This window comes from Hemicordylus capensis, chromosome 3 (assembly GCF_027244095.1).
Source record: "Hemicordylus capensis ecotype Gifberg chromosome 3, rHemCap1.1.pri, whole genome shotgun sequence".
In the NCBI taxonomy this organism is placed as follows: domain Eukaryota; kingdom Metazoa; phylum Chordata; class Lepidosauria; order Squamata; family Cordylidae; genus Hemicordylus; species Hemicordylus capensis.
Window position 1 is genome coordinate 26,787,048 of NC_069659.1, and position 13,863 is coordinate 26,800,910.

A 13,863-nucleotide genomic window follows, 5' to 3' on the forward strand; every position below is an offset into this window, starting at 1 on the left:
GGAGCAATTTTTGCTCTCTGCCTCCAGAAATGCTCTCTGCTTCCCCGAAATATGTCCCCAAGGGTTGCAGAACTCAGAAACATGTTTGCAGAAGGCAGAGAGCATACCTTGTTTCTGAATTAGGGTAGGAGGCTTCTCCTATCCTAATTATGATCTTGTGAACTGCCCTTTTGTATATTTGAGCTTTTGCAACTGGAAGAAGATCCTGACTACTGTTATTTCTCTGGATAGTTGCAGAATAATTCTAATTTTGTGCAGATAAGTACTTAGTGCTTAGAATACATTACTCAGGACAGTTGAATTCAATAAGAACTCCTGTTGGTGCCAGTGTTCTAGGGCTGTGTTGTAATTCAATACATCTAATTATAGTGGTAGCCACCTAATGAAGCAGCGGGGAAATGGCTTGACTACCAAGCCAGAGGTTGCTGGTTCGAATCCCCGCTGGGATGTTTCCCAGACTATGGGAAACACCTATATAAGGCAGAAGCGATCTAGGAAGATGCTGGAAGGTATCATCTCATACTGCGTGGGAGGAGGCAATGGTAAACCCCTCCTGTAGTCTACCAAAGACAACCACAGGGCTCTATGGTTGCCAGGAGTCGACGCCTACTCGACGGCATACTGTACCTTTAATTATAGTGGTATTTCCAAGATGGCCAAAGTGATGTATCCCAAAATATTTATCTGACCAAAATGGAATGTTGCCTGCTATCTTGAGAGTAAGACTTGTATAGATACAGTTTTTTCAGGGTTAGAATAGTTTTTAATAATTCCAAATACATTTGTCATTTTGCCCATTTTGCTTATGTACTTCTATATGCAGGTACTCATTTCAATGATAAATAATAGTACTTATTTCAATGATAAATAATAGTACCACATTGTATAAGGTAATTAATCACATTTCACATCTGTACTGTTTAAATTTTTTATTTTAAACCTTGTCTAATATTATGAAATATAATGACTAATGTTTTGTCTCTTGTAATTTGAAATCTGCTGTTTTAATTCTTTAAGCACCGTGAAAGTAGATTGCATAATAGTGAATTGCAACCCTGTGAAGTCATTGATTGATGACCTTATCCAGAAGTTATATGATGTTCTTGTGATGTCTTTGAGAAAGTCTGTGCAAGGTAATACACAAAGTAGAGAAGTTTCAGTAATAAATAGTTTATTCTTGGCTTCTTTCTAAAGAACAGTTACTTGTTAAGCATGTGATTTTAGTTCTCTATGCTGTCAAGCTGTAAAAGTTAGCTATATAAACTGTATTAACTCAGGTAAGGTGTTTTGATCTGGCATGGAGTAGCTTTATTTTATATTTCTAATTATTTTGTTTTTTATTTACCTTTATGTAGCACATCTACATGATATTTCTTCATTTCTCAATGATGCTATGGAAATCTTAGTAATCAGGCCCCAAACTGTGGATGAAATAACAGAAGATAATTTAAAATTCAAAAACCTAAAAGAAAGACAAGAGGAGGTAATCTTGTTTTGTATGATTAGGAGAAAATGCTTAAAATTGAGTTCTGAAAAATGCTATTAAGAGTCACTACTTTAATATGAGTCTTATTCAGAAAAACCATTTAATGATTACCCATGCTACATTGGCTGCCAATTTGTTTCCGGGTCCAATCGAAGGTGCTCGTTTTTGACCTTTAAAGCCCTTAACGGTTTGGTCCCTGGATACCTGAGGGACTACTTGCTCTCAAGGGTTTCTGCCCACTTGACAATATCACTGGAGGGAGCTCTGCTCTATGTGCCAACAGTGAGCGAGGCTTGGCTGTCATGAATGCAGACAGGGCTTCTCAGTTATAGCCCCCAGACTTTGGAATGCTCTCCCAGTGGGCATTCACTCCTCAGTCTCTGTCACAGTTTTTAGAAAGCAAGTGAAATCGTGCCTTTTTACCCAGGCTTTTATATGAGTGTTTTGTTGTTGTTGCTGCTGCTATTGTATATGTTTTTTAAACATTTAATTGGATTTGTATTTTTATATGCTAACTAAATTTTTTATTGTGTAACTGTTTTATAGTCTTATATTGTTGTAAATGTTTTGTAAACCGCCTTGAGGTTGTTTTAATGAAAGGCGGCATAAAAGTTTAACAATTTATTATTTATTTATCAGAGTCTTGTTTCTTTATGTTTTCTATTTTTCTCGTTGTCTCATATTAGAGGTGGCCCTTATTATTTGTGGGAGTTCAGTTCCTGCCAATTTCCAGGGATAATGAAACCGTGAATAAAGAAACTTTAACCCTATGGGAATTGTTAGGTTTCTAAGCACACTGAAGTGTGCTGAAAATCACAAGAAAAAGTAGGGAGGAGTGAGCACAGTATCTTGCTCCAGCTCCTCAGCTCTCCAGCAATGCCCTAAATCCTCTTTTTTTGGTTCCATTTGGAGGGTGGGTCCCCCACCCCCAGAAAAGAGCCTCAAAACGGCTCAACACTACAAAATGGCAGCAGGTAATGATGTCAGAAGTAATTTCCAGCCTCTCAAGAGCTGCAGATAGGCAGAAATAACCTATTTTCCTTGTGAATAAAGAAACTGGGTCCTTAGGACCCAATTGTGGATACAGGAACCCGGTGCTGGGACTGTGGGTAACAAGGGCCACTTGTGCACTATTTGTTTCTAGTTGATATTGCTCCACTATCTTTTGAATGGGTTTTCTCTTTGGCAGTTTATTCATTGTTTCTTTAAACGAAGGAGATGGGGGAATCTTGTATCCTTTATTCTTAAATGCTTACTTCCTCCTCATTAGAATTTTGGTGCCATCCTTGTTAAAGCAAATTTGGTTTGTACTAGTGGACCTTTTACCTCAATGGTTTGCTTTTTGTAATTATTTGCATTAAATTATGTAAAACATAATGGAAAGCTGTTAGGGACACTGTTGAAAAGTAGAATGTGTATAAATCTCACATGCTGTTGACTTGCTCTGAAGAAACTCCTGCTTTCCCCAAGTAAGTTTTATTCAGTACATTATATTAAGCCTAGATTCTTTTAGAAACTTCTAGATTCTAAATGTATCTGCTTTTTACTGAACAGGTTTCTATTGTTAGGTAAACATCAAGAAGTGTTCGTTATAAGTCAATTTACAAAGTCCATGGTTTATTATAAGTCCATCACACTTGATTAATGATGATGATATATTTATGGATATAAACAAAGATGCCACATTTCATTGACATTTACACTCATACAATATCTCTTTAGGTTTTCCTCCTGTTTCAAGAGGCAGAAGGTAAAAACAAACTTCTGCGGACTGTAGCTGGTGGAGGCGTTGAAACATTCAGTAATCTGAGAGCTACATGGGATAAATTTGAATTAATGATGGAAAGTCATCAACTTATGATTAAAGAACAGGTAATCAGATGGCTAATTGTAAATATATCCAACCTTCCACCCCACTCCGACTCTACCTTTTAAAAGTTCTACATGAACAGATTTTTATTTTCACCCACAGGGATGATATAACACTGGTGCAGAGCACCTTAACACTGGTGCTGTTGCCAGTGAAACTGCCTGGACTGTTTTACAAGGCGTGCACAAATCTTGAATATTTGATCCTTTTCAGAAGGTTTCAGGAGCTAGGGTTGATGAAGAAAGAAAGCAGAAAGAGAGCATTTATTTGCAATCCGCTACCATACAATTACTGTGAATCTATACCTGGCAGCAGGGGCGGCTCGTGAACTCTCCTCCGGGGGGGCGGCGGGCAGCTTCTTTAAGGTAAACAGATCCAGTGCTCCATGCCGCCCAGCAGCCCCTGTGGCGCGGAATCGCCTCTTCCACTCACCTGGCCACTGGAGGGGACTCGCCTCCGCGGGAGCCAGGTGAGTGGCGGAGGCAATTCCCCACCGCGGGGGCTGCTGGGCGGCATGGAGCACCAGATCCGTTTACCTTAAAGAAGCCGCCCACCCCACCCCCCAGAGGAGAGTTCACGAGCTGCCCTTGCCTGGCAGTAAGGTGTATCTGTGGGATTATTGTGGGCAGAGTGATTTTCTCTGATCTCTCCTTCCTCCTGAAATGCTATGCGCTACTTTGGAAATATGTCGCCAAGGAGTCATGCATGGGGCATTTTTCTGTTGCATAGGGCATTTCCAGTGCTAGCGGAAAGTGCTAGTGATTACTTAAAAAACCCTCTGTGACTTAAGCCCCAAGGATCCAAAGGATCGTCTTTTGCTTCAGGTGATTGTTCAGCATACAAAACCAGTGGAGGGGGCTCTGCTTGGCTTGCGAACTCCAAAGGGGGCTCAGCTGTCATGTATGCAGGACAAAGCCTTCTTTGTTATTGCCCCCAGATAGTGGAATGTCCTCCCCAGGCTGTTCGCTTCCTCCGAACCTTGTCTGTCTTTTGACAGCAGGCAGAAGACACACAGCCTAACCTATCCTAGGTCCAGCCTGGGTTAGACTGCACATGAGAACCACTGGGATTGGGCCTAATCCCAGCAGGGCAGCATCATCTAGCCCAGCTTTAAAATCCGGCTTTTAGGACGTTAACCCTGGCTCCAGGATTGTGTGTTTGCTCAGGCTGTGTTCAGCCCGAGCACGCATTGTGGGATATGAATGAATAAATCTTTATTAGGGTCAGTGACCCAGATTGTGGTATATCTGGAGGCCAGGATGCATGGTCCTGGCCTCCGGAGCTCCGTGCTGCGTGGCACAGTGCAGATTGTCTGGGAGTGTGTTCCTCAGTCCTGTCAACATTTGGTTGCTCATCTGTGGTGAAGGTGACTTGACACAGCCTTCCCCCCCACTGCCTACTCACCCGTCTGTCCACACAGTTGTGCGAATTGATCCACTGATCTGGATTGAGATCCATAAGTATGGGGTTCTGCGCCTGCGCAGTAACCACATGGTAGCAATGCTGCAGCTCACTGAGGCATCCAAGCCCCGTCTCCATGCCTACAGCATGCTATTTAAAGGAACTATTTTCCTCAGTTCTTGTCCGACCGCCCTACATTTGGACCTCAGTCAGTCGCTCCTTGTCAGAATAGTTCTTCAGCGTTTTTCAATCTTGCGAGTTCATCTTTTTTTTTATTTTTTAAAAGGACTGTTATTTCAGTATTAAACCTATTTCTGGCTGACTTATTTCTGGCTGACGGACAACGATTGGTGTTTTTGACTTGTGGAACAGACTTGGCTTACGTGTATTGCCCATGAGGAGAAACGGAGCTTTAAGAAGTGTGAAGGCTGCAAGGCGAAACTCCCCTCTAAAGATCTCCATGAGTTGTGTCTCATTTGCCTTGGAGAAGAGCGTAATGTGTTTACTTGCAAAATTTGTCTGTCTTTTTTAAAAGACTCACAACAATAGGGCACTTCGGCGTTGCGCCACCATTTATGTTGATGTCTTAAGCCCATTGACTCCGGTTGAAACCCGCCCATCGACTTCGTCTTAAAAAATGTCACCAAAAGCACCTTCGACGTCGAGGTCTCACAAACCTTCGACATCGACAGCAACACTTTTGACACTGAAGGCTTCCAAACCATCAACATCAACTTTTCGTAGCCCAAAGCCTCCTTCTGGTACATATTCTGGCTTGACGCCAAAATCCACAGACCCCACAACTAAACAACTGAACACTGATCCTTCGACACCGAAACTAAAAAAGCCTAAAACAATCGACTTAACACAAGAACGGACACTGTCTCCGTCGAACCTACAACAGTTACCTTTGATACCATACATCTAAGTTGAAGGCAGCCCTCAACATTGACCCTTCCAAGTCCTCAATGTCGAGAAAGTCACAGATACCGATGGATGCTCTCAATGCTGACTGGCCTCTGATACCCATGCAGTCGACATTGAGGGCTCTCTCATTTTCTCCGGCATCAATGTCAGTCGCCTCATCAGCGCCACATACTGAACACCAATGGGATGCTCTTTGACACTGATGAATCTGACGCCACACTTCCCACTCTTGACGTCGATTTTACATACATTGGTGCTGTCAGCATCAAGACAAGTCTCAATACGGTTCCAAATGCCGATGCCTGTATTCGAGATTGACGAAGGGGAAGAGGAAGCGGACAAAGATGCCAGCTTGGACCTTACAACCACATGCATGTTCTTCAACATGGTCTCTGTCTTTTACACATATGGGCTGTGTGCCTGCGCGGAGACCTCGTTGGAACCTAACAAGCTCAATTATCCTGCTTTGGGAGGAAACCCCGCCCCCAGCCGCTATATGTGGCTGCGCCACTCCTCATTCCCTCAGTTTTTTGTTGTCTGTAAGCATTGTGGAGTCTGCAGCTTGACAACGAGTAGAATCTCTCTGACCCCTTGTTGTTTTTTCTCCTTGCTTCTCAATTTTCTTCCATGTTCTTTCTTTGTTTCTTTATTTCTTTCATGTAGTAGCGTTTTTTCCTTGGTGTTTTGGTTTTTTGCGGGTTTCCCCCCTTCTTCGGAGCTCCGATCCTGGCTGGGATGGAGCGTGGTGGCCGGCCTACGGCATTTATGCTGGGCATGACGAACTTTAAAAAATGTGTTTTTTGTGGATCTAAGATCCCTTTTCCCAATACTCATACCAAGTATCTCTTGTGCTTGGGGGAATCCCACATTGCCGAGACCTGCCTTCTGTCAAGGTCTGGCTAGCTGCTAAGGAAGTTCACAAAGCAAGCAGAGCTGCTGAACTCGGATACGGCTTGGCTGAACGCTGTCGGCAAGGATGATTTACGAACGTTGATTCTCAGCAATGAGTAGGAGGCTGGAGATGTTATTTATAGAGCAAGCCGAGAGCTCCCAGCTGGTAGGAATTCACGGCTTGTCAGTCTTCAGCAAAAGGCGTTTACTCCTCCTAACAGCCTCTAATTGCATTCTGCGTCTCATGATTCTGTGCTGTTGGGGAGTCATTGGTGTTTCACTAGATAGCTCTCCTTCGCATTGGTCCCCCACACCTTCTGCTGACTCAGGTTGCCGTGCCTGCTCTAAATCATTAGTTGGATCTACCACAGCCGTCTCATGAACGCTGACAGCCGGGCTCTGCCCCTCAGACATTCCTGAAAGTTGGGGAAGTTGACAGCTGGGAAGTTGACAGCTTCCCCTTCCTCCTCGCTGTCGGAGCTCGAGGGCGTGACACCTTCATTGTCAGAAGTTTGCGAAGCAGCCTTGAAAGAATAGAGCTTCTCGCCTGCTCACAGCCCTGTGGGATCTGGCTCTCCATTCCTCGGAAGCCTTATCACTGAAGCGATTCGTTAAAATGGCTTCATCGGTGCAGTTGGAGTGTTCGGTAACTGCTCCTGTGGAGGCCGAAAAACCTGGCCCTGATACCGGTCTCGGCACCTCCTAGTGCTCATCCCTCGATGGCTTCGAGTGAGCTGTGCACTTGGAAGATCTCCTTAAGCGTTCTGCACTTGTGGTACCAAAGTTTTCCCCAAACCCATCAGTGTCGATACCAAAGAGGAAGAAGAAGAAGAAGTTGAAGTTGCCTTGTGAAATGCAGTGGGTCAACACCTCCTTCCTATACTGAAGAAAAAGAAGGCCGCGTCAGTCCTTGTGTCAGAGGACCCTGTGGCCAAGAAGCCTAAAGTAGACTTGGATCATCCAATACCGAGTTTGTCAGTTTCAAAATGGCCTATCTTGCCTTTGGCCATGGATTTGTTGGACTTGACCCATGATCAAGCTTGATTGAGTAGAGAGCTCTCGGTGGCTACGAATGAGCCTGGGTACGCTTCATTGGAAGAGGAGGCCTATTCCCCAGCCAAGCCCACAGGAGACGCATCATGGCTTCCTAGACGTCTTTCACCCCTTCGAGGGCACAAGGAGCACATCCCTCCTAGGGACTGTAGTGCCCGTTGGGACTCGGAAGAACCTTCCTTGGTTTACAGGCAAGATCAGTCCTGAGACCACCGTGAGACATCTTATCCGGATCGGTACTGAGCTCCATAGTGCCATTCTCCCTTGTGTGAGGCTGAGCCTTCATATGGTGCTTGGTGCCGGGACTCTGGATTGTGTGGTCGATACCATTTTCCACCAGTATGTCTGGTGGTGACTCAGAACCGAGCCTTTTCTGTAGCTGCTCCTGGTCTATGGAACGCACTCCTGGCAGATATTCACAGTTTAGGCTTGCTGTCGGCCTTTAAGAGATACCTAAAAACATATTTGTTTGGCCTGGCCTTCCAAGGCTTGTAAAGTGTTGTTGTTTTTTTAAAGTATTTTAATTGGTTTTGAATTATTTTTATATTGTTTTTAACATTGTGTTTTGAATTGTTTGTTTTTATGTCTTTTAAAAAGTTGTTGTACGCTGCCCACAGCCTGCCCAGAGCCAAATAAATAAGTGGACTATCGTTCAGATTATTTGGACTATGTTAGGCCCCGATATGAACCTCATTACTCGGAAGGCCCTACGTATGGGAAACCTGGAACTGTGCGGGGCTGGCGTGACCCCCCCTCACACTCGGAAGGGAGGCCGTGATCACACCCCTTGGGATCGAAATGAGCTACGTGAGCCGCCCTCTTCGTCTCCCATGCTACAACAAGCTACTGTGCCTGTCCAGGTACTGCTGGCAAACCTTTCCGCTTCGGTACCGGACAATCTGGGAAGCAAACTGGGCTCCCCTATTGGTTCAACCCCCTTGTCCCAAGACTTTTTGGCTCTTCCAGAGTTAGAAATATGAGAGTGATACTAGCTCCCAGGAGTCTGAAGTTGTTTCCTGGGGGTTGTCCCCATTCAACATACAGTCAGATTTGAAACCTGTTTTCCCATCGGAGGACCTCAAACAGTACTCTGCATACATGGCCCGCATGGCTTCGGCCCTTGGCGTGGGCCTCGGTATGCAGCAGAAGGGAGAACTGGACCTGTTGTTCAGCCTTATCGATTCAGAGGCCAAGGTACCGGCCTCTTTGCCCCTGAACTCAGCATTATTGGGGGTCATGCGGGGTCATTGGAAAAAGCCGACGACTCTTTCTCAGCCTAATAGGCGCTTAGAGAACTTTTATAGGGTGCAACTGCTGGATGATACAGCCTTTCTGAAGAATCTCTTTTCTCCTTTCTGAGAGAAACTCTTTTCTCTCACCTGGATAGTAAAGCTTTCCTAAAAGGACTTACGAATGTATACCCATCCATTCATACTCCAGTGGAGCCATGTAGCATTTCCTTGGTTCTCTCAGCAGTGACTCAAAACTCATTTGAACCTATGGCTACTTCTGACATCAAGTGAGTTAATGACTTTGAAAACAGCTTTCCTTCTTTCAATTTCCACTGCGACGTGTGTAAGTGAACTTAAAGCCTTAAGGATTGACCCCCCCTTTCACCAGGATCTATTCTGATAAGGTTCTGATGTGTTTGGACCCAGATTTCTTGCCCAAAGGGGTATCCAGTTTCCACGTCAGTCAGGACATTGTGCTCTCTACAATGCACTCTCTGGATGTACACAGAGCAGCACTGTTGTACTACCTAGCATGTACCATTTTGATACCATTTTGACGATTTTGACCTGCCGGTTCTGGATGGGGTCACGCTCCCTTGGAAGGAACAGGTATGCAGTCTGGGGGTACTTCTGGACGCAAACCTCTCCCTGGTGTCCCAGGTTGAAGTGGTGGCCAGAAGTGCCTATCAGCTTTAGCTGATATGCCAGCTGCATCCGTTTCTTGAGATGAACAACCTCAGAATGGTGGTACATATGCTGGTAACCACCAGGCTGGACTACTATAATGCGCTCTATGTGAGGCTGCCTTTGTATGAAGACTGAAAACTGCAGTTGGTCCAGAATGCGGTGTCCAGGTTGTTCTTCTGGGTCATCTAGGAGAAACCATATTACTCCTGTGCTGAAAGAGCTACACTGGCTGCCAATAAGTTTCCGGGCAAAATACAAGGTACTGGTTATTATCTATAAAGCCCTAAACAGCTTAGGCCATGGGTATTTCAGAGAACGTCTTCTTGACCATGAGTCCTATCGCCCATTAAAATAGTCTAGAGAGGTTCATTGGCAGTTGCCACAAGCTCATCTGGTGGCTACTCGGGGACAGGCCTTCTCTGTTGCTGCCCCTGGGGTTTGGAATGTGCTCCCTGTTGAAATAAGGGCCTCCCCATCTCTGGCAACATTTTAAAAGGCACTGAAGATGCATTTATTCACTCAGGCTTTGGGTTAGATTTATAGTTTTAATACTTTTAATGTTGGGTTTTAACTGATTTCAATGTTAATGATTTTAATGTTTAAATGCTTTTAATTGTTTAATTGATTTTAATGTTTAAATGATTTTAACTGTAAACTGCCCAGAGATGCAAGTTTGGGGGGTATAGAAATATGTTAAATAAATTAAAAAATAAATAAACCCTAACCCTACCTTCCTTTAATTTTGTGATATCAGCTGACATCCGTACTAATAAGCACTTGTGCGTGGACATTGTGCTAGTGCAAAGCTGTTACTTGCACTAAGTCTGGAGCATATGTTTCAGACTAGCATTGAGCTACTGCAAGCAGGTTTACACTGAAGTTGCGCAACCAGCAGCATACCTCATTTGTTTTAAAGAGAACTTTTGTGCAAAGACCTATAGTGAAATTCCTGGCTTTCAAATGCAATGATTTGATCTTTTAAGCACTTCATTAGGATGTCAGCCATTGTACTTTCTATATTGCATTTTAAGTTGTTTGTTAGCTGCCATGGGATGTTGTCATTCACACAATCCAAAACTGTGTTCCACCTGGGTTTGGGAGCTGCGTTTGCTCCCAGTGTTTGGTTGTGTGGAAGCAAGGTAGGGGGAAAAGCTACCCAGGGTTTCTTCCTACCTTGCTTCCACCCAGCCAAAAATTGGTAGCACATACAGCTCGCAAACCTGGGTAGAACACTGTTATGGATTGTGTGAATGACCTCGTTATGTGATAAGATGGTGTAACATCATCATCATCAACAACAACAAATGCAACATTTATTTTTTTAAACGTATTCTTTTGGCCTCTAGATTGAAGTGATGAAAAGTAATGTGATGTCACGTGTTAATGTGTACCTTCAAGAACTGGAGAAATTTAAAGCTCGGTGGGACCAGTTAAAACCCAGTGACCATATCATCGAAACAGGCCATCATGATTTGCTGCAGAAAAGTGCTGAGATTATAAAGGAAAAGAAGATTGAGTTTGATGACCTTGAGGACACAAAACAAAGACTAATGTATGTTTTCTGTGCATGCATGGCTACATTTATAAAGAGCATTCAGCAGAAAATCCTGTAAATCCTAATGTTTGAAAGCAAATTAGTTAGCAGTTAACTGAATGCAACTATATAGTAGTAAAGTGTCGTTTCCAATGGCTTACAGGATCTGGAGCATAACATGGGCAGTGCCAGGACCGCTTGCACCACTGTGGAGCTCTAACACACATGGTGACAGTGCTGCACAAGTGGGCGGTACTGAAGCTACTGACCTCTTGGTTGCTCTCATGTTGCATACTTAGAATAATGGAAGTAGCATGCGATGTGCGATCGCAGAAGAGTCAGTAGTACTGATATTGCTCTCTTGCACAGCACCATCACTGCATGTGTTAGAGCCCCACAGTTCTGCAACCTGTTCTGGCACCATCTAAGTGGTGCTGCAGGACATATAAGGTAATAATAATAAAAGTTTTGATTAGGTTCTGTGACTAATCTTCCAAGATTTAAGTGATTAGGCAGTATACGTATTAGCTCCTCTTTAAGTTGACAGGTATGACATGGAAAAAAATCTGGAACCTTCTTCAGGTTTGAACAAATGATGTCTGACAAACATGATTCTGCAGTTCTGGAACCTTCTAGTGTTCACATGACAAAGGGATAATCAAGGTTTTTTCAAAAGTTTTTAGTTCGCAGGCTTGGTCTGCGAGCCCCTGATACTTTAGCGCTGCTGAAGCTAAGGTAGACATTATTTGTGGCTGGATAGGAGCTCCATGTAACCCACTCTGTGTTCTCTAAAGCAGGATATACCTTTTATTTGGAATGCAGTTTTTACACTACTTTGTTCTTTTTCCCTTTAGCAATGACTTCTGTCACTTTGAATTAGGAGAGCCTGATTTCTCTTTAGCTGATGAAGTACGCAGAGACATCGCATCCTGTGCAGAAGTTTGGGTACTATATGAACAGTTTTACGGAGGCTTTCAAGAAAAAGCCAATGAAGACTGGATTACGTTTAGGTCTGGCTTTGTTTTCAAACTGTTGTGTTACATTCCTTGATTAGAGCAATAATCCTTCTGGTGGTCTCTGTCCATCAAACAGATGGGCTTCACGCTGGCGTGAAGTAGAGCCCAGAACCTTCCAAGCTCTACCCTTTTCAGCTTTGTGCTGAGGCTCCTCCCCCAACCTACCTGGTCATGTGCTCCATATGATTACAGTGTAGTAGACTTTCTTAAATTTGTATTCCATGCAGGAGTAAGACCTACCTGTTTGAGGAATTCTTGTTGAACTGGCATGACAGACTGAGGAAGATTGAGGAACACACTATAATGACCGTGAAGTTGCAAAAAGAAGTCGACAAATACAAAGTAAGGTGCTAGTGAAAGAGAAATGAAGCAAATGGGCTATATTAACTGAACATTTCAAGAAGTATTGGATGGATATATAATGAACTGTTGGAGAAAGACCTTTTGTTCAGCCTTTTGATGATGATGATGATAATAATAATACCACCATTTATGTGGCACATTTCAAATTTTCAAAGTGCTTCACATATGATTTTCCTAATCCTTAGAACAGTCCTGTAAAGTAGGCCACTGTTATTATCCCCATATTATTCTTGGAGGACCAAGGATAAGTCAGTAGCGGCATCCTTAAGACTACCCACTCAGTCTGTGACTGAAATAGGATTTGAACCAGATTTCTTTGTTTTTAAAGTTTTTGTAAACATTTTTTACTTTAGCATGACTCAAGAAAATTACTTTTACAGTAATTGTTGTTGCTGATAATATTTACTTGCATTGCTTAACAGTGGCATTGATTGATTGATTGATTGATTGTTAGATTTTTATACCGCCTTTCATTAAAACAATCTCAAGGCGGTTTACAAAACATTAAAAAATAATACTATAAAACAGTTACACAATAAAAATATTGAATTAGAATATAAAAATACAAATCTAATTTTTAAAAAAGAAACAAACATGGACCATAAAATACCAAAAAGGGATGTGACAATCATAACAATAGAATATCTATTAAACTAGAAAATACTAATTTCTATTGGAGAAGAAAAATTTTTAGTTTTATGTTGGGATATAATAATCTAAGAATATAGAATTTTGCTACTTATAAATATTTGTATGTTATTTTTAACAAACAAAGTTTGCAAAGCAGTTTACATAGGGCAGCTTCACACAGCTGCTGGCAAGTCAGTAAGTAGGGAACATTTAGGTAGTATTTCAGGAACTGGGAGTGTGCACTCCTGATGGGCATGATGTCTGAACCTGCCCAAGTCCAGTTACCATGCTGGTTATTGAATTCTGCCCATCTTTCACCTGAAATACTCTGCTGCATTTCAGCTCTTGCTTACAAGTGGGATCTTGGGAGAATGATGGGCAGAACTCCGTAAGTTGGTGTGGTAACTGAGTTGGCCAGATTCAGACATCACATTCATTAGAAGCATGTACTCGCAGTTGCTGTAACTTTACCTAAATGTTCCCTGCATAACTTACTTGCTAATGGTCGTGTAAAACTGCCCGTGGCAAAAGAAATAGAAAATTCCCTCCTGTCCCCAAAGGGCTCACAATCATATAAATGTATTTCTTTCTCCCCACAGATGACACTTCCTGTCTTGAAATATGTTAGGGGAGAACACCTATCTCCAGATCATTGGTTGGACCTCTTTCGCATTCTTGGTCTTCCTAGAGGCACTAGTCTAGAGAGTCTGTTGTTTGGAGATCTGTTAAAAGTGGCAGATGTCATTCTGGAAAAAGCAACAGAACTTAAGGTA

The 13,863-nt window shown here is 43.0% G+C and overlaps 1 protein-coding gene across 3 annotated transcripts in view; it reads left to right on the top strand.

Moving 5' to 3' along the window:
- DYNC2H1 (dynein cytoplasmic 2 heavy chain 1) overlaps window positions 1-13,863 on the top strand; it is a 352,996-nt gene that overhangs the window by 52,617 nt on the left and 286,516 nt on the right. For all 3 annotated transcript variants that reach the window (XM_053308090.1, XM_053308091.1, XM_053308092.1), the window contains exons 20-26: window positions 1,018-1,133; window positions 1,356-1,483; window positions 3,209-3,358; window positions 10,894-11,099; window positions 11,936-12,091; window positions 12,325-12,439; window positions 13,690-13,860. In XM_053308090.1, the coding sequence (XP_053164065.1) occupies window positions 1,018-1,133; window positions 1,356-1,483; window positions 3,209-3,358; window positions 10,894-11,099; window positions 11,936-12,091; window positions 12,325-12,439; window positions 13,690-13,860 (1,042 nt within the window). The remainder of the gene's footprint in view (window positions 1-1,017; window positions 1,134-1,355; window positions 1,484-3,208; window positions 3,359-10,893; window positions 11,100-11,935; window positions 12,092-12,324; window positions 12,440-13,689; window positions 13,861-13,863) is intronic.